This window comes from Ostrea edulis, chromosome 3 (assembly GCF_947568905.1).
Source record: "Ostrea edulis chromosome 3, xbOstEdul1.1, whole genome shotgun sequence".
In the NCBI taxonomy this organism is placed as follows: domain Eukaryota; kingdom Metazoa; phylum Mollusca; class Bivalvia; order Ostreida; family Ostreidae; genus Ostrea; species Ostrea edulis.
This window is the reverse complement of record NC_079166.1, coordinates 41,193,399-41,212,883: the sequence shown is the minus strand read 5'-3', so window position 1 is coordinate 41,212,883 and position 19,485 is coordinate 41,193,399. Positions and strand designations below refer to the sequence as shown.

The 19,485-nt window shown below is 33.9% G+C and overlaps 1 protein-coding gene across 1 annotated transcript; it reads right to left on the bottom strand.

Annotated features, from left to right (window-relative positions):
* Positions 1-5,333: 5,333 nt before the first annotated feature.
* On the bottom strand, positions 5,334-16,863 carry LOC125673372 (pancreatic triacylglycerol lipase-like). Its single transcript, XM_048909940.2, has 8 exons — positions 16,783-16,863; positions 15,908-15,928; positions 14,461-14,505; positions 13,866-14,125; positions 8,782-9,001; positions 7,464-7,565; positions 5,746-5,859; positions 5,334-5,661 (listed from the first exon to the last, which is right to left on the bottom strand). The coding sequence occupies exons 1-8, from the start codon at positions 16,826-16,828 to the stop codon at positions 5,423-5,425; spliced, it is 1,047 nt and encodes a 348-aa protein (XP_048765897.1). The 5' UTR covers positions 16,829-16,863; the 3' UTR covers positions 5,334-5,422.
* Between the last annotated feature and the right edge of the window lie 2,622 nt (positions 16,864-19,485).

Below are 19,485 nucleotides of genomic sequence, written 5' to 3'. Positions count from 1 at the left end.
CAGCAAATGGTAGGGCCTTGACACATAATCATGACTACTTTGAAAAGACTCCAGAGGACAATTTCTTGGAGGTATTTGGACTAGTTTCACTTACATATAAACAAGCCGAAGGTATTGAGTTGAAAACACGAGTTCAAGGTGCTAATTCTATCTGGATGGATGAAAGACGGAAGTGCATACAGTCTTCAAATTTTGGACGAGTATGTTAACTGACAGAAAAGACCAATAGAGAGAAACTTGCATTTTCAATGATCAGAAAGATTTTATTTCAAAAGCTACAGAACATGGGCGACAGAATGAAGACAAAACAGTAAGCATATATGAAAGAACAAAAAGGGTATTGTGGCCAGATGTGGAATATTTGTTCCACAGAACATGTCATTCATTGGAGCAAGTCCTGATGGAATAGTGTCGGATGACATTTTACTCAGTAAAATGTCCATTTACAGCAAAGAACAAAGAAGTTAATGTTAAAACCGTACCATATCTTACGGAGGGAGAAGATGGACCCGAACTCAAGAAGATTCACAACTATCATTATCAAGTTCAAGGACAAATGTTTTGTAGTTGTCTACGTATTCACTGATTTTGACTGCTGATACTCCGTTTACCTGATCAGGATATGGGGCTCACGGCGGGTGTGACCGGTCAACAGGGGATGCTTACTTCTCCTAGGCACCTGATACCACCTCTGGTGTGTCCAGGGGTCCGTGTTTGCCCAACTATCTATTTTGTATTGCTTGTAGGAGTTATGAGATTGATCACTGTTCGTTATCTTCACCTTGCATTTGTCATTTTGTAGTGTACACCCTATCGGACATCAAATGTGTGCGTATTGAAAGAGATGATAGCTTTATTGCGCAAATGTTGGAGAAAGTCCATGCATTCTATACAAAGTACTTCAAAACAGCTGTTTTTGAAAGATGTTTTATCGTGACTTGTATGAAGATCATTGTCAAAATTTTCTATACTGAACATGGGTAGTTTAGGTGTTTGAGTTTCTATGGACACCTGCGTTTTGTCACAATCATCACCATCAGTTACAACACTGTTCTCTTGGCCCTCTGGTGTAGTAACATGTATTATTATGTCTTGCTGACATTCCAAATAAAATTAATCCTCCAAAATCACCGAAACAGATGTATTCTCGAAGTCATTTACACCTATATCACTTGAAACATCAAACTTCAGACGTTTAGCTGATCTTGCAGTGTACCTCCATTTTTTCTTCTCTGCGTTTTCAGTGGAGGCCTGTTTGTGTAGGATGATAATTTTAGAGCTAAACACACTAAAAATTCCTTTAATTGGTTTAACAGATATTACACTTTTTGATATTAATCCTAGAATACTCGAGCTATTTACCTTTGTCCAGGCAAACTTTAAGACACGTCTCTCTGCAGTCAACCATGTTTTTATTCAGAAAAAAAATTATCCCTTTAAAAAATCGTTTATGATTTTATATTCGAACAAAATTCAGTGGCATACGTTGGTTTGAAATATTTGTACGCAGGGGTCGGGGGTGGGGGGCAGCCCCCCAGAAGCTGAGGAAATAATTTTTGTAAAGTCTTTTTTAATACATAAAGCACTGTCTGCAAGAAGATACAGGTTTTGTGGTGCGTCAATGTCTAGCTGACTTTTTTTTTGTGCAGTACGATTTTAGTAAAGATATGCTAGTACAGGATCATAAAGATGTATTGGTATACAAATTTGATTTCTTTAAGCCTATCTGTATATATAATAATTAAAGGGGATAAGGGAACAGCAGCATATCAGATCTATAAAACCAAAGAGTTCTCAATCAGGGTCCGGACGCAGCTATATAAAGTAGCCTAGTGTTGGACCGGTGTCATGTATTCTCTGCGTACACCTGATAATGCTACATGTAGTATTCATATAATTAACTACATATGTCTCTGAATATAAAATCTGTTATTTGTGAATAAATGCCAACCGTGATAAGTAACTTCGACATAAACATCGTCTTTGAAATGAGAACGGCAGATGTAAACAAATTTGCTAGGGGATTCCCACTTCTGATACTTTTGTTTTCCCTCGCCGAATAACTTGAATCCATGCATCCCTGCGATCCGTGTTTGAAGGAAGAATATGGTCACCTTTGTTTCTGCATTCAGGTACAATACAGTATGTCTCAGGCATAATAAACAAGTTAAAACGCGGGTTACGAATTTTATATATTGTTTACACAACGTAACCATAGAACCAATGCGGTAACAGCGCCAAATATTTATAAATCAAGGAACAATAACTGACGCCAGTACGCCATTATCCTTTATCACCTGCATACATCTTTGCAAGCCAAGTGTCTGATTTGCTTACTCTCACCGAATTGAGAGTAAACGAGTCGGGCACTTGGCTTGCGAAGATGCATCTGCATGTTGTGTTTATGCTGCCCAATTTATTTGATAGTCGATAACACGGTCTGCGTACAATAATTTACTGAAAAGTGATTTGACGTTACACGGTTTTCAACAATTTCCTTTTAAGGTAATCAATGTATGAAAATGAAAAGATAACAAATGGTGATTATTCTCATAACTCCTATAAAGAATACAAAATTAAGGATAGGAGAACATGTGAAATGCATAGCGATCATATTTCATATCTAATAAAAAAGTGTAATTCTTATAATAAAACTATCATATTGTAGGGTTTATGAAATAAACCTAATCCACGTCAGGAGTTTACAGAATTTTGATCATCACTTGATTTATTTCCCCTTGAAGTACTGTATATACTCGCCTATAGGTTGTATATTTTGTAGGCTACTTTGGAGGGATTTGCCATTGACCCGCTTATAAGTCGGTATAACTTTTTTTTCAAGAATCAGTTGACAATTTCAAATCAATGCTCTAACGTTTTCAACTCTGTTTCAAATAATATTTTTATGAAATGCACTGATATTTATTCATTTTCTTAACAAATCAATTTCAATAATATAAAATCATTAAAATATGTAAATACTTGTACTTTATGTATATAATCCCAGAATACATGAATAATATAATATGTCCAGTCAATGTTAATCACGGTAATCGTTGGAGTACGAAGTTGTTTGAAAAATACTATATATTACGCTGTCCAGAAAAATGCTAATCTTTATAGAACTCGCCTATAAGTCGGATGTAAAGTTTTGGACCAATTTTTAACTCCCAAAAATCCGACTTATAGGCTAGTGTATACGGTATAGAGAAAGATCATTTTTAAAAAGATATTCTTAAAAGAAATTGTATTTTCAGACAAAGCAGGGTAAAAATATACATTAACGTTATAAAATAAAATTATTCATATGTACCATTTATTATTCTATGAAGAGCGGATAATTCTTCCAAAACGTGTCAAGTGCCAAAAATAGATTTATCTGATTTAATCTATTGCATAACAATGATTATTATACCTCGGAATATTTTTGCTATATAAATGTTAAGTGAATAAATTTGCTATTAGTTCTGGATAACGCTAGCCGTGAAATAGTTTCTGAACTATCTCACCCTAGGGAAATAGTCTCGAAACTATTTACCGGATGCTATATTTTCCCGCGTTTTCTTTTCTGTGACGTCATAGTCTGATAACTCTAATTAGTTTACCACCCGGGTCATCTCGGTCGATTCCATCTAGGCTAATGCCGAATGTTAGTTTACTTCACGTTGGTATGTGTTACACAAGTGAAGTCTATTTCGGTATAATAAAACACATTTTTACTGACTATTCGGACAATAGCAGGTTTATTGTTCCGGTCGACAGCAACTATTTCCCGAGGCGCAGCCGAGGGAAATAGTTGCCGTCTTGGGGGAACAATAAACTTTCTATTGTCCTCATATCCAGTAAATAGATGTATAATATTCACCTTTATTGAAGAGGTGCACATAACGAACAGTGACCAAGCTCACGATTACAGCAATAAGAGTAGGACAAACACGGATCCCATATTAGTTAATCTAAAGGTAAACTATGCTCTTGATTAATAAAAATGCTACGAAATCTGAGTCTGGTTCCTTATGCTCATATGGCAGGGATGGGGACCGTGCCAGATTAATGAAAGCCGCATAAACGTGAGTTTACCTATTTAAGTAATTATCATTTAACCAAACCGGGATGCTTATTTTCTAAAATGAAAGGCGAAGATAACGAACAGTGATCAATCTCATAACTCCCATAACTAATACAAAATAGATAGTTGAGCAACCACGGACCCCCGGACACACCAGTAGTGGGATCAGGCTTCTTGGAGGGGTAAGCATACCCTATCGACCGGTCACATCCGCCATGAGCCATATATCTTTATCAGGTAAACGAAACAATCTGTAGTCAAAATCAGTATGTAAAGAGTGGCCAAACAATTGGCAAAAAGATATTCTAATATGGCGACCAATCTCAACGGTCGTGTTTGAGTGCTCAGGAAGGGGCGTTACAGGTTTTCAATATTTATGGTATACGTGTCCCGTATTTCCTTTGAATATTTGTTGGAAGTGCTTATCTTGGATTTCCTGTGTGTTTTATGTGTGTTTAAAGTGTTTTCGCCAGAAACAACTTTAAAAACTTTTTCATTGATTCATCTACATCTCCATCGTCAACCATATTTATGTAGCAATTTTCTATTATTTCTGCATATGGTGTCTATCAATTGATTCAATTCGCAAGAGCTTGTTCTGGATATGGTCAGTTTTTAAATCGAGTCGTGCTACTGACAAATAAATTGCCTTTACAAGGGTTTCAACAGTATCTTTTAAAGTAAGTATTTTGCAATGTTATGGTCGTTTTAAGGATTTAAGTAACCAATACCTTTCAGAGGGTAAACTTCTGTCTGATACCAAATTGATATTTTTCGCGCGATACATAAACCCATGGGATAAATATGAGAGGTTGATCATGGATACTGATGCGTAATTTTAGGTTAGGTAGGGTTCCACTGTTTCATTTAAAGCAAGTGTTTCGCAAAGATTATGTTCGTTATTATGATGGTAACAAGCTGATATATGGTCTGATGCTGTGTGAAGTGTTTCAAATCAACTGGTTCTTTACACACACATTTTAACTACGGGTTACTCTGTTCACCTGATCAACAGAGAGGGCTCTCGCGGGTCAACAGGGCATCTATACTCCTCCTAGGCATCTGAATCCATGTCTAGTGTGTCGAGGAGTCCGTGCTCGGCCTACTCTGCATTCATTTGGTATTCTCTATAGGAGTATGAGATTTTCTTAACTATTTCTACGAGATATTTTTGTACAATCCACAAAGAGAAAACTACCAATTTGCCAGGTTCACGGAAGCAGCAAAGATGGCGTTGTTAGTAAATAAAACATGAAAGAAAACACCTGATGCATATAGTTTATTAAAGAAACAAAAAAATCGATTTAAAAAATATTTCATGAGTGTAGTCTATAGATATTCATATTGATGGATTTACTCGGAACCGTTTGTTCGGCAGTATGGGTAGGCCGTGGCGGTAACGCCGTAGTACATTCCTTCAGATCCTTTCTTAGCGTCATAACCCCAGAACACACACTTGTTGGGACTACATTTAGACGCAAGGAATCTCTTATATGTACACTCACAGGCTCGGAGTTTACACTTGTCCGAGATCGACTCCACGTAATATCCCACAGCTTTCAAATGTCCACAGGCTTTGTGAAACGTTGCCTCTAGAATGAATGAAAAATTATCATGAAATAAGATAAAGACCGTTCAATTCTTATCAGATGTTTGGAAATATAGCATTTTCTTACTTTTTAGAGTATGGATCTTAACAGGGTTTTTCGGGTTATAGGTACATCCTGGTTGTCTTCTTCCACCATTGACGTAGATATCAAGATGACCGCACCTCTTCGACATTCCATAACCTAAATGAGAAAACAACCATTCCATTCGGGCGTTTACGTGTGTATCACACGCGCAATATTTTGATATTGTTCAAGCATGAATGACAGTGAGGAAATTGTTGTCAGAGTTTTTAAACTCATCTGATTAAATCTTAACACTAGTCAATAATGATTACGAAAATGACGCATGGAATGGAGGTTTACAGCTTAAAATACCAAGTAGATATATATTTGTACTTCACACTGAGGATAGGACTATGTTCACTAATATCAATGTGATGTAATTTTAATTCTATAAAGATAATTCTTGAATTTTTTGAAGAAATTCAATAAAAATGATTGCATAATATATCTGCCAATTGAATTATCTCTAGAGCTCTAAGGCGTGCTATCTTTACAAATCATAAAAGATAAAGACATGCTTGGACTGTGTTCCGTTTTGCAATAAGAAGTGACCACTCTAGATGGTTCAAAAAGTGCATACTTGTGTGTGTTCCTTTACAGAGGAAGACTCTGTTGTATTGTTGATGTTATGGACATACATGAACGTCATGTAGGATAACCAGAATGCTGCGTTCCACGCATCTTTGATACAGTACTAATTGGAGATTTTCTTTTATTTCTATGATGGATTTAAATATTTGTTTTTGAAAAAGGTTATTAACATTTGATACAAATACTGGTCCCTATAATTGAAAGTTACACGCTTCACTTTTAGCATCATGCCTTAATGAAAACGTATCTCAGAAAAGATCATTTATCGAATGTTAATGGGTTTTCAATATTTTGCCTTTCAAATCACTACGTAATTTAAAAATATGTCATTATTATATCTGTTGGAAAATCCTGCTATAGAATTCCTGATCGGTCTATTTTTGTACATGTAAGGTATAAGTGCTTATTTCTCATGAATGTGTTCTTTGATAAAATTACAAATGTTTGTATATTTCTTGGAGTGTCCAATGATCGTGTATACTTCTTCTTAATTGACGTTGATATGAACTTAATTACATTTTGTGATGTGACTGATTATTTACTTATTGAAATTGATTTGAAATTTGATACACTAACGGTATAACTGATAAACGTGTCTAGAATTATCTAATGTGCATGTGCTGAGATCTTCACCTTGCATGAGACATATACAACGTACACCAAAAGAGCACCAGAGGGACTTTTTCCTCAAAACAGGATTTTTCTTAAAGTAGAAATAATGTCAATTTGAACCAATCATAGGCAAATATATTATTAAGAAACAAATCTTGTTTTAGAAAACGGTTAGTCCAAGGAAATCATGTAATTATACAACATAAAGTTTAAATTGGAATGCGCATAATCAAGTAGCATTATTTATTTCATATACTATATCAGAAAACGAAGCACATTATATGTAAAATATTTGATGATAAGTTAACGACCACTTTTAAGGATATTCCGAAACACTAGTATATGGTCTAATTTTCCGTAAGTTTTATAATTGATGAGTAATTGCTATTCAATTTATTAAACCCCAGAACTATCGTGTCCAAAAGTTTTCTATGAATCAGCAAAGTTTTTAAAACGTTTAATATTTCTGCTATATTCACGCAAGTCAACTAGGAAAAGAACGAGCATTATGTTCTCACCAAACGGTCGCGCATCCGTGTGAATGATGTCTACAAATTGGGCGCTTTCTTTGTTGATCGCAAACTTTGAGGTTTCAAATAAGGGACTGGCTGGATCTAGACCTGAAATAAAAAAAACCAAACAAACATTTAATACTGATAGAATTTCATAAAAGTATGTTAGCAATCGAATTCTGTTAATGTCGAATATATTATGAGAAGTATATTCTACCAATTTGAGCTACAAATTTGGACAATATGCATTATATTTATGATGTAGTTTGTCATTTACTGAAATAATCTGAGCTTACCTACAAAATGTAACATCATAATTTACACTGGGCAAATAGTTCGTTGTGTGTTTGTGAAGGTAACACTTCGTTTTGTGTTTGTGAAGGTAACACGTTGTTTTGTGTTTGTGAAGGTAACACTTCGTTTTGTGTTTGTGAAGGTAACACGTTGTTTTGTGTTTGTGAAGGTAACACTTCGTTTTGTGTTTGTGAAGGTAACACGTATAATTGTTTTGTGTTTGTGAAGGTAACACTTCGTTTTGTGTTTGTGAAGGTAACACGTTGTTTTGTGTTTGTGAAGGTAACACGTTGTTTTGTGTTTGTGAAGGTAATAGTTCGTTGTGTGTTTGTGAAGGTAACACGTTGTTTTGTGTTCGTGATGGTAACACGTTGTTTTGTGTCTATGAAGGTAACACGTTGTTTTGTGTTCGTGATGGTAACACGTTGTTTTGTGTCTATGAAGGTAACACGTTGTTTTGTGTTTGTGAAGGTAGCACGTTGTTTTGTGTTTGTGAAGGTAACACGTTGTTTTGTGTTTGTGAAGGTAGCACGTTGTTTTGTGTTTGTGAAGGTAACACGTTGTTTTGTGTTTGTTAAGGCAACACGTTGTTTTGTGTTTGTGAAGGTAACACGTTGGTTTGTGTTTGTGAAGGTACATGTAACAGTTCATTTTGTATTTGTGAAGGTAACACTTCGTTTTGTGTCACTTTCAACAAACCAAATAATCCTTACAACTACTGAGAAAAGGTATGGGGTATAGCGAATAGTGACAGTTTGAGAAACAGTGAAAACAAAGGCTTCAAACTTCGGATTAAAATGATGCATTATATTCTGTCATTGCAAAAATATGTTTGATCTATTTTCAGAGGTTGACGGAAATTCTTTGTAACTATGTATACTTTGATTTCCTCTTCGAATCCTCTTTCAAATCTAACACGGTTGAAAACTATTTATGTAAGAAATCACTTTGATCATAAATACAAGTATGAATAGTCAAAGGAGGAAAGATGTATTTGTTTTAGATGCTAGGACCAGACTTTAATACCTACCCGTAATACGGCCGATCTTTCCCTTGGAAAATCTCCCTGTCTCAGCAGCAGCATGTGCTCCCAACCCTTGACCGATGATATGGACCTTGTCCAACGGAATCTTATTCTTTTCCAGAAATCTATAGACGTAAGCCCCGACCGTTTGAACGTTAGAGGCGGATTGAGCGTAGTTCACTCCCGCTCCCAAAGCCCAGTCAATCAGCAAAACGTTGTGTTTCCTCTGAAAATAATCGATCTTTATAATCTGGTTTATTCTTTATGGCTAATGATGGTGGAATATGTTAAAGACTGGCCGGCATAAAAATTGAAATAAAAAAGTTCATTCTTAAATTATATCACAAACGCAGCTTAGTATTTCCAAATTTCAATCCCCCGAAATTTTTGAGGATTAGTATACCTAAAATCTGGAAAGTACTTGCTTGCAAACTTACAATTGAATGAAAATAAGATATGCAAGCGTTCAAAACTTTACTGATTATTGGCTTGACCTTTAAATCCCCAAACTTCATATTTTGTTAGTTATTGCATTAGAGTAAACGAAAATAGAATGGAAGAATTTTAATACTAAAAGGACATTTAGTTTGCATATATTAAAATAATCGGTATCAGGACAAGTCGCCCCCAAGACAACTCGCCCTCAAGACAACTCGCCCCATCATCGGGACAACTCGCTCCTAAGACAACTCGCCCTCAAGACAACTCGCCCCCTCTTCGGGACAACTCGCCCCCTCTCTTGAGATATCTCGCTCCTTCATATCAACCATATAATACATGTTTACAATTGTTATTTTTGATCTAAATCCAAGAGGTGTTTTAGCAAAAATTAATTAATTTCTTATAGATAGTATATACATCACAGACAATAAGACATGTTCACATAAACACCGAACTTCGTGTCTTTTTATGCAAGACGAAATATTTTAGTGAAAATCCAGTGTTTGGGTTCAGTATATTCATCATCACTTTTATGTACATGTAAAATATATAATTTCAGCGGAAACAAGTTAGCGTTTGGTATAGGGAGAGTATTAGCTTGGTCTACAGCTGACGTAGTATAATTATCAATAATCTGTGTCTGTTGTTAAATCTAATTGTTTGATTTCCCCCAAGCTGTTATAAATTTACTTCAAACATTATGAGGTACTCATCATCAGAGTTCTCTACACTTTGAAATCGCCGCGTAAAAAGAATCACCCCGCACAAAAAGAATCAGTAAAGCAAAGCCGTTATACAATTTCTAAAATGGGAATGTTATTATTTTTCAACGGGAATTAGTTGAGAAACGCATTAAAAGATAATTACATGTATCAGAATATTCATGCTTCACCTTTACACTTATGTACATTGTATACTATATCGATTAAAAAAAAAAAAAAAAAAACACAAAAAAAACACACCCCCAACCCCAAAATTTTCTCAGTATTGGAGACATTTAATCAATTACCTGAAGATCAGTAAATATAATTTTCCTTGCCAATTGATTTATGAAAAATATAACTTTTTCTGAAATGCAATAATCAAATCTGTGTATAATTTTACTAGAATTTACCATTTGTGTTAAAGTATGAAATAAAAAGACGTATCTTTATAGGGTTAAAAGTGTAAGTAACACACACACACACACACACACACACACACACACACACACACACACACACACACACACACACAAAATAAAAATAAAATGTGATAATATATTTATAAATAATATTGGGGGCGAGTTGTCTCAAGAGAAGGGGGTGACTTGTCCTGAGAGAGGGCGAGTTGTCCTAAGAGGGGGCGAGTTGTCTTGAGGGCGAATTGTCTTGGGGCGAGTTGTCCAGCATTCAAATAATCATATACATAGCTACGTGTGCAAGTATCATAAATCTAAAAATGTATTCGTGAATTATCTTATAAACTGAAATGGGAACAAAATAAGCATACTCATGGCTAAGTTTGTAAGTATCATAAATCTGAAAATGTATTCGTCACCTATCTTCTCAACTGAAATGGGAACAAAATGTATTTGTGAAACAATGATGCCCGCATATAACAGTAAAATAATTATCGTACCCAAAGAAAGGTCTTGTCACATGTGAAAATATCAAAGCCCTATCACTTACCCTTCAAATGTTATGAACAAAATTAATTTTTTTTCAAAAGTAGGTCAAACACCAAGGTCAAGAAGTTAACAATGATATGTTACTAAACAAAAGGTTTTTCACATGAAATATAGGTGTGAAATATGAAAGCACTACCACGATCCATTCAAATGATGACCACGGTTATAGTTTTCGCGGACAAACAGAGAAACAGACGGATAAACTCATTGCATGACATACAAATATTGTTCATCGTAACAATACTGTAATTCTATGATTCTTATTTCAGAAATTGTGAAAATCGGTCGATTAGTAGTGTTGCGCTCGCGAGATATATTTTTATTAGTTATTGAAGTTATTGTTATTTTAACGGATCTAATTGGATCTTGAATTTATTACATTCCAATAAATTAGAAAAACTATATAATTGTACCACCGTCACCGCTCATTTCAGGTGCGTTGAATTTAGAATTGATTACTTATATCTTCTGTATGAATGTATACTTGGTAGCGGTAGATTTGCATGGCATGCATATGATGTATCCTATTTCATTGAATATATAGTCTATGACGAGGTTATAGATTTAGGGTGGTGGAATTTAGTATATTACGCACAGAGTAGTTTAGATTCGGTCCACAAGCACCTCGCTCCGATTTACTTAAATATCGTACTTCATTTAACAATGTTCTTGATGCATGATATGTTTTATATATTTTATGTATAATTAAATTAGTTCAAGTTGTACTCCTGATCATAGAGTCGGAGAGCCAGCCTTTGCCATTATAATCTAGTAACTAGTATTCTACACTAGTCGTAGTGTTCGAGAACGACTACACCTGTAGCACCTAACACCGGACATCTATAGTAGCACCGGACACCGATCGACACCGGATTCCCATCAGTGTCTAATTACTTAGACGTTTTAGTCGAGCAATTGAACTGTGTGAACTGTGATTATACTTGTGTTTCTGATACTATCAATAAATTATTGCATTAACTATTATTCATTTTCTTCATTGATATAGATAGGTACCTTCGAACCCTACCAATGTAACGAACCTCATAGGTACCGGGCAGATACCTTCTTGGTGTCATACCATCGAATATATAATATACATCCAACAGTCGTTACAGTAGGGTGATTTCTCTGTGCATTTTGATCGAAATGTCAAAAAGGAACTGTTTAAAAAAATGTGGCAAATCTGTTACGCATTTCCAAATAGAATTACTAGAAGACGCTTTCTGAACATAAAGTCATTGCATATGAATTTATTTTCTACATGTAAATCGGATAAAATGTTCGATGTTTCATGTTTTAAATTGGAAGATAAGTTGGTTGCTTTATATGGATTTGTTGGAACTGTTTAGCATAGGCAGCCCTGGATGTAAGACGGTGATTTGTGCCACAGTGTCGTTTTATAAATGGTGTTACACTCAAAAATTAAACCTAGTATAATGATTTCACAACAGTTTATTCTATGAGTGCAGCATTCAAATGATATTAGAAACCTATTCAAAGTCTGTACTCATAACCGTTCTTACATAGATTAGAAAACCAATAACTATACAGAGACAAAAGATAAAGATTTCGGATTAGAATAACAAAATGTGGACAAGGTTGTCAGTCAGCTATGTGCAGGTGTTTGAATTTATCATCGCTAACCATTAAGGAATTGGATTGAAATTTCATTAGAACACATAAAATGAATTATCTGGTTTTCAGGTCAATTTTCGCAAACACAGATAATTGGAGGACTTTTTCATTTTTATAAGCAATAAGATAGATGAGGGAGGCATTTGTTTCATCCCGACCTTGTCAGAAAAGAAACTTTAAATATAAAAGTTATATAATTGAATCATAAACACAGTAGCCTTTCCTTTATCTGAGGTACCAACAACAGAATTTTAGGCATGGTCATATGAAGTAGAGACTGCATAACACATGCGTAACAAAAACGTAATTGACTATAAGTGATTTACTATGATTAAAGAGTTTTAAGGTGTATAACTCTAAATTCAGGGTATCTAAGGTCGTCGTGAGAAAAATCCAACCAATTAACCACCTGATTTAAATTATAATCTGTATTCTGGTATATTTACACAATCTTCATTACATTGTACCACTAAACAGAATGCTTGTGCATTGCATCAAGTAATTAAAATGTGGAACATTAAATATCATTTTAAAGATGAATGTCTTACCCCTATTCGTAAATTGAGTTTCGTAATAGCTAAAAGTTATTGAAAATTGAAAAAACCATCTACATATTCACTGTGACAGCCATTTTGACCGGAACCCAAAAAGGAAGAAGGAAACAAGACGATTTAGAGGCTCAAATATCTATTTTCGTTAATAATGATTCAATAAAGTACATAAATTATGCTGATAACAAGACTTTATGAAGATACAGAGATCTCATCATGTATATTTTTATCCAAACCACACCAGCTTAAGTATTTGACGAGTTGTAATAATGAATTCAATTTGTGTATTAGTGGCAAATCTAATCGGTAAAAAGTAAAAAGCTCTTTTGTTGCAACGATGTCCGACTTAAAATAAAGATTATTTTATTTCTTTTCATTTGCAAGTGAATTTCGAATGCAAAGCTTGAAAATTCAGAATGAATACGGATTTTTCTCTAGATACACATGTCCATTACCAACTTTTTATTTTATTAAAAATTCGATAAAATCGGCAATGCCGCAACTGAAACGTGCGAGCCTTAAAACAATGATTTCAATTTTATTTGGCCTTATTAAAAAATCGAACAAAAATACTCTTAAGAAATGGATATGCGATATCTGTATGAAATGTATCATATGATCGGAACATGTCTGTTTGAAAATAAGCATTAATAGTTAATTGATATTTAGACGTTCTCAACAAATTAAAACTCGGCAGGTGAGGATCTTTCTTTTCTAGTTATGATAGCGAATAGCAGTCCGGTGTCCGAGGAAAAGAAAGAATACAGATGAATAAAGAAATGGAATATTATTACCTGTCTCAGAGTGTCTGCAAGGTTTCGTATAACCGGAAGTGACGTATCCACCAAGTAGCCATGGATAATGACGTCAGTCTCCTTGGTTCGATCAAAACTCTTCGGTAGGGCAGTGTTCTCTGATATTTTATCCACTCCTTCAAACCAGACATTTTTCAGCTTCATTTCCTCGGGGCTTTCTGGGTGTTTATTGAAGCGTTTGCTCATACACATCTTGACGGCCAAAATTGCAAAGCATAAACTGGTCGCTCTGACCATTGCTGATTTGCCATGAAAAATAACAATATACAATGTATATAACATGGCAACATTAACAAGTAGATTTTCGCAAATCAAGACGTTAATGTTTACATTTTGGAATCATTATTAAATTTTGTTTAAGGAAACTATAGTCAAATATGGCATAATTTAACAGAATGAAAAATGTATTACTATATTCAACTGCACATTCTATGCAAAAATGGCTAGTAGAATTGCGGATGAAAGTGCAAAAAGAAACAGGTAAAATATAAAAATACTTCAGCTGAGATCTCTCTTGTCATTTAGCAGCTGTTGAAGAGATGGAATTCATGTAACAAATTGTTTAGCAGGTTACCTTCATTATTGTTCATATTGGATGCCATACTGGTCTCGTCACCACCTGAAACGGCACAAATTTATTTCTAATAAATCATTTGAATTTGTTTCGATTTAGCAAGTATTACCCAAACATGTAACACTCTCTGCATGAGGAAAAGGTGAAGATAACGAACAGTGATTAATTCCAAATCTTACAGAGAATACAAAATTGATTGAGAGTAATTGGGAAACCATGGAACAGAGGTGGTATGCCTAGAAGGAGTAATCATCCCTGTTGACAGGTCACACCCGCCGTGAACCCTATATCTTGATAAAGTAAATGGAATAATTTGCAGTAGAAAGTCAGAATGCAAAGAACGGCCTAACAATTGATATAAAGTACGTGAGTGAGCATTCGACCCAATGACAGGTTATATTTGCAAATTAGATCATTATAATGACTAAAGAATTTGCATCATTTGAATAACAAAAGAAATATATTTGAGATCAGTTTTGATAAATTCTGGTTACATTTTAATGTGGTAGATTGATGGAATTACATATATGTTAATCTTCATTACAATGTAAAATGTCCGATTAAAGATATCCTCGGAAAGCATTGCATGTAAAATAGCACATGATATCACAGGATTATGCAATTTTTTCTCTCATATAACGTAATGGGATGCTTACATGTTAATATGACCCAGTTGTTCTTTGGAAGATTTAAAAAGATTTGTTCGTATATTTCTCCATATAAACTTTGATCCCTATTTTGGCGGGAGGGGGTGTGTGTGGAATGATTTGAACAATTCTGAATCTGAAATCTCACATCAGTTTTGTGGTTTCTTGCAAAAGAGTTTTGAAATACCTTCCCATCCCAATTTGATAAATTGCTAATTTTCTTCACTCTCGGTACAGATAATGCATTTTAACATATAATTTGAATTTATATCAGAAATCATATATAGTCACTTAGAAACTTGCAAATAGATTTCGCTTATAAGAGGTAACAGGTAGAATGCTACAGAATTTACGGCTGATAGTAAAAGGTATACTAAGTAATTAAGAATAGCCAAGCGTAAGTGGCATTTGATTGACTCCAGATTTGCTAGATTTTTAACGTGCGTTTTCAAGTTTTCTTGTTTTAATTGTCAATTTGAATTAGTCCATCAGTATGTTCAGCATCATCTGTAGCGAATTTATATGAGTTTTTTTTGTTATTTCTTATTTTCTATGTGGCCACAGTATGAGCAGATTTGGTGATGAAATAGGGCGTTTCACTGCATAGTGAAGACAGTGATGTCCTGATATGTAACTATCCTGTATTTTGTTTTAGATTAAAAGAAATCCTTCCAAGAACGAATTAATATGATGTCCGTGAGTAAGTCAGTATGACGAGCATATCTGCAAAATACTTAGATCATTTCATCACTTTAATTATAGATGACGATATACGATACAAATTGTAAATCAATACTTACGTTTGCCAATTCCAGTACATGCTGAAAAAAAAAGGATTTTGCATAGTCAGAAAGTTCAATTTAGTACATAGCCTTCTCTGAATCTCCTGTATGTTATATATATATATATATATATATATATATATATATATATATATATATATATATACATACACACACACACTGAATATTACGTTTTGAAAGCATGACTCGTATAATACAGAACACACATTGAATTGAATTTTTCTGCACCGTTTTACACGTGCATGTGAAAAATCAGATTTAGAAGATGCAGATTTGCATGGGGCATATTTTGTGCCAGAAAATGATAAAAATTTCTATATTGTTTGTAACAATATTTTTTATAGATGCATGTTTGTGTGGTTGCGTTGTTCGTAACGCATTCCATATTTTTGTATTGTTTTCAATGTTTCTATATAATACACACGTATATGAAACTATCTAAAGACTTTTCAAAATTCACCGAACGTATTATCTTGCTAACTTATCTTGTTTTAGCGATGATGTCATGATCAAGGAACATATACGATATACTGTAAATGTATTACATTTGGCTGTGTATTCTATTTAGCGCCTTTGGCGGAACGCAGCTTCCGGTAATTCAAGTACATCGCTAAATGCCATCCGTAAATCTAGATGTTTAAAGACATTCAGGAATGCGCTAAATCAAATCTACGCTAACTTGTTGAAAAAACGATTTCCGCCAAATATCGTACACGGCGAATATAATACGTTTACAGTAAGTAATATCATTCAAGGATTTTGAAAATTTGATGAAAGTTACGCAAACTATTGCAACTCTAATAGCTGAAATTTATTTTACTGTATTTTATAAGGTTACTGAGCGTAAAATACGGTGACATAAAATATCTTACCGGCTCCGTGGTGACAGTGATATTGATGAGATGAATGTTGTCCCATGGTGGAATCTTCAGCATCAGTATCCCAGTGTCCACTTCATGATAATACATAGTTTTTATACCTTTAAACAATTGATTTCTTAATTGCCATATGTTCATCAGTAAATATTAAAGTGACAAAGCAAATGAAAAGTGATAGTACTTTATTTACTTCCAGATAACTGTTGGTGTACTATGGTACAATATTATTTCTTATCAATACTGAACTTGTCAACAATGTGGAGGTGACATTTTTTGGAACATGAGAAAGATAGGTTATACGTGCAAACAATGCAGTTTGTGTTATTTTCCTCATAAAAATAATTGTACTTCAGTAGAGTTTATAAAGTATTTTAAAGTATCTTGTAAAAACAAACATTTGCAAAATAGAAATCAGTCATATATAATTAGGGACTGGTCAATATTTGTTGGAGGTTTGGTGGTTGGGGCCGATGCATTCCATATTAGCTTTCTTAAAAATAAATTCTATGTCTTATCCTCTAAGAATACAAAAATGTTGCTGTCCTATATCAGTGCGTGTGTCCTATCTAATGTATAGATATATGATTAATAACAATTTTACTTCAATATCATTGTTACAGATCAGACACAGTATTATTTTTGTGAAATTACAAATCTCGTTATTTTTAACTCATTTTTTTGGCTTTTGTTGAATTGTTGTTTAAAGTGCTACATATTGCATTTAAAAAAATACTGTTTTACTGAATTGTTGTCTCATGTACATACAAGTATTTTTTACATCGCATGATCAGTATCATCTATCAAATTATGAAAGGTTTGTTTAAACTTTAAATTCTGGTCTGTATCCTTCAAGATGTAACCAACATGATATACCACTTTTATATGATTGAAATTCATAGTTATTGCAAAACTATTATTTAATTTTTGCAATTATATTCACAACTGAATACAATATACTTATTTTGTGATATTTAATTACATGTTAGATATTAAACATTTTCAAAGGTCAAGTATTTTATTGTAAATCGTCAATTTAGACATGAAATAAAGCATGCATAGAATTCAACAGTTTTGTTTGTAAGATAGATACGTTCTGGAATATGAATTAAAAGTTTTTAAATACTTTTTCTCAATAGTTTTTTTTTCATTGATACATTTGCAATAAAATATTGATGTCCTATTAGTGTTGAAAATAAAAAAAAGTTGGAGTTCTATGTAAGCCCCGCCAAAAATATGTGTCCCATCGCATTTTGCACTGGTCCCAACTCCCCAATAAATATTGACCGGTCCCTTAATGGAGTGCACATATTGTATAGGTAGTGAGAGACATTTTCCTATAGTGAATGTAGTCCAGATTTGTGATCATTAGAGACTCTTGATCAGCATTGTGTAGTTAGTGAACATTAGAGAGACAGTAATGTTTAGGTCGGGAAGCCAAGGAACCAGTTTTCAAAAACAATTTAGCGACAAAATCTCAAGTCTTAATGATCTACTAATTAAGTGAAGGAAATACAAAGATAGCTTATACTGGACTGAACTAGCTATACCCGACTGTTGTTCTAAAGTCAAAGTCTGGGCACATCTTACAAAAGAACTAACGACTAAAGATCGATCAGCTTTACATACTGAAATGTTCACGTTTATTGCAAGGTCATTCACCCCAATGCAAAACAGTAAAAAGATAATGTTAAAAATGAAGATTCCCAAAAGTTTTAATTCATACATATAAACTAGAAATTGTGTAATACAATTTAAGACTTGCAATTTTGTTGAAAAAGTTGAAAAATAACGAGATTTGTCATTTCACTACACAAATGTGAAATTACTTCCTTTTGTAAGATATGCCCATACCTTATGTACTTTAGAAAGACAGTCGTGTATAGCTAGTGAAGTACACTTTTACATTTTGGCTTTTTTGTATGTCCTTCCTTAATTATTAGATCATTGCTAATTAGAGCTGATACAATGCTTGTTTGCTTTGACATAAATTAGGAAATTCTAGAGAACGATTTCAAGTTTTTAGGTCACCTGAGTCACTCAGGTGACCTAACTGCTATTGGTCTGCATCCGTCGTCGTGCGTCGTCCATCGTGCGTTAACAATTTAGCATTTTAAACTTCTGATTGTATTAAGGTATGATATGAAACATGGTTGGGACAAGGGTGACAAAAATTGTAAATTTGAGGACACCTGCAAAACAGGGGTAGGTTTTTTTGGTTCCAGGATGGTGCCAACATTTTCATAGTGAACAATTTTATTATTTGAACGACGGCTTTAACGTTTACTGAATCTGTATGAAAACCTAATGTATATTTAGGAAAAGCAAAAAGGGATGCACCAAAATTGTGAATTTTACAATCCCATTGCTTTGATTCTCGACAAATTTCAAAATAATGATAGTGTTGATATAACAAATTATTGTATCATTCATCAATATGGTCACTTCGGGGAGTATTTGTATTTTAAGAAACATGTCTGCTTTATATATGAATATCTTATGGAACATAAATGCCAACATAAAACTACTCGTAACAACACAACTTTATGACAAACGGGATGATTTCATCTACTCCATCGATAAATTCCCATATTTGTTTAGCAATATTCCATTATCACTTGCATATGGTATTTATGTCCCTCAAACTGATTCGACACGCAAGAGCTTGTTCTGCGTATGACCAATCTTTAAATAAAGACA

Excerpts from the sequence above, each read along its gene's own strand:
- LOC125673372 (XM_048909940.2), bottom strand. The coding sequence starts at position 16,828 with ATGGGACAACATTCATCTCATCAATATCACTGTCACCACGGAGCCG. Across the intron at positions 14,126-14,460 it reads CAATATGAACAATAATGAAG|CAATGGTCAGAGCGACCAGT; the intron begins GTAACCTGCTAA and ends ATGGCAAATCAG. Across the intron at positions 9,002-13,865 it reads TTGCAGACACTCTGAGACAG|AGGAAACACAACGTTTTGCT; the intron begins GTAATAATATTC and ends GATTATTTTCAG.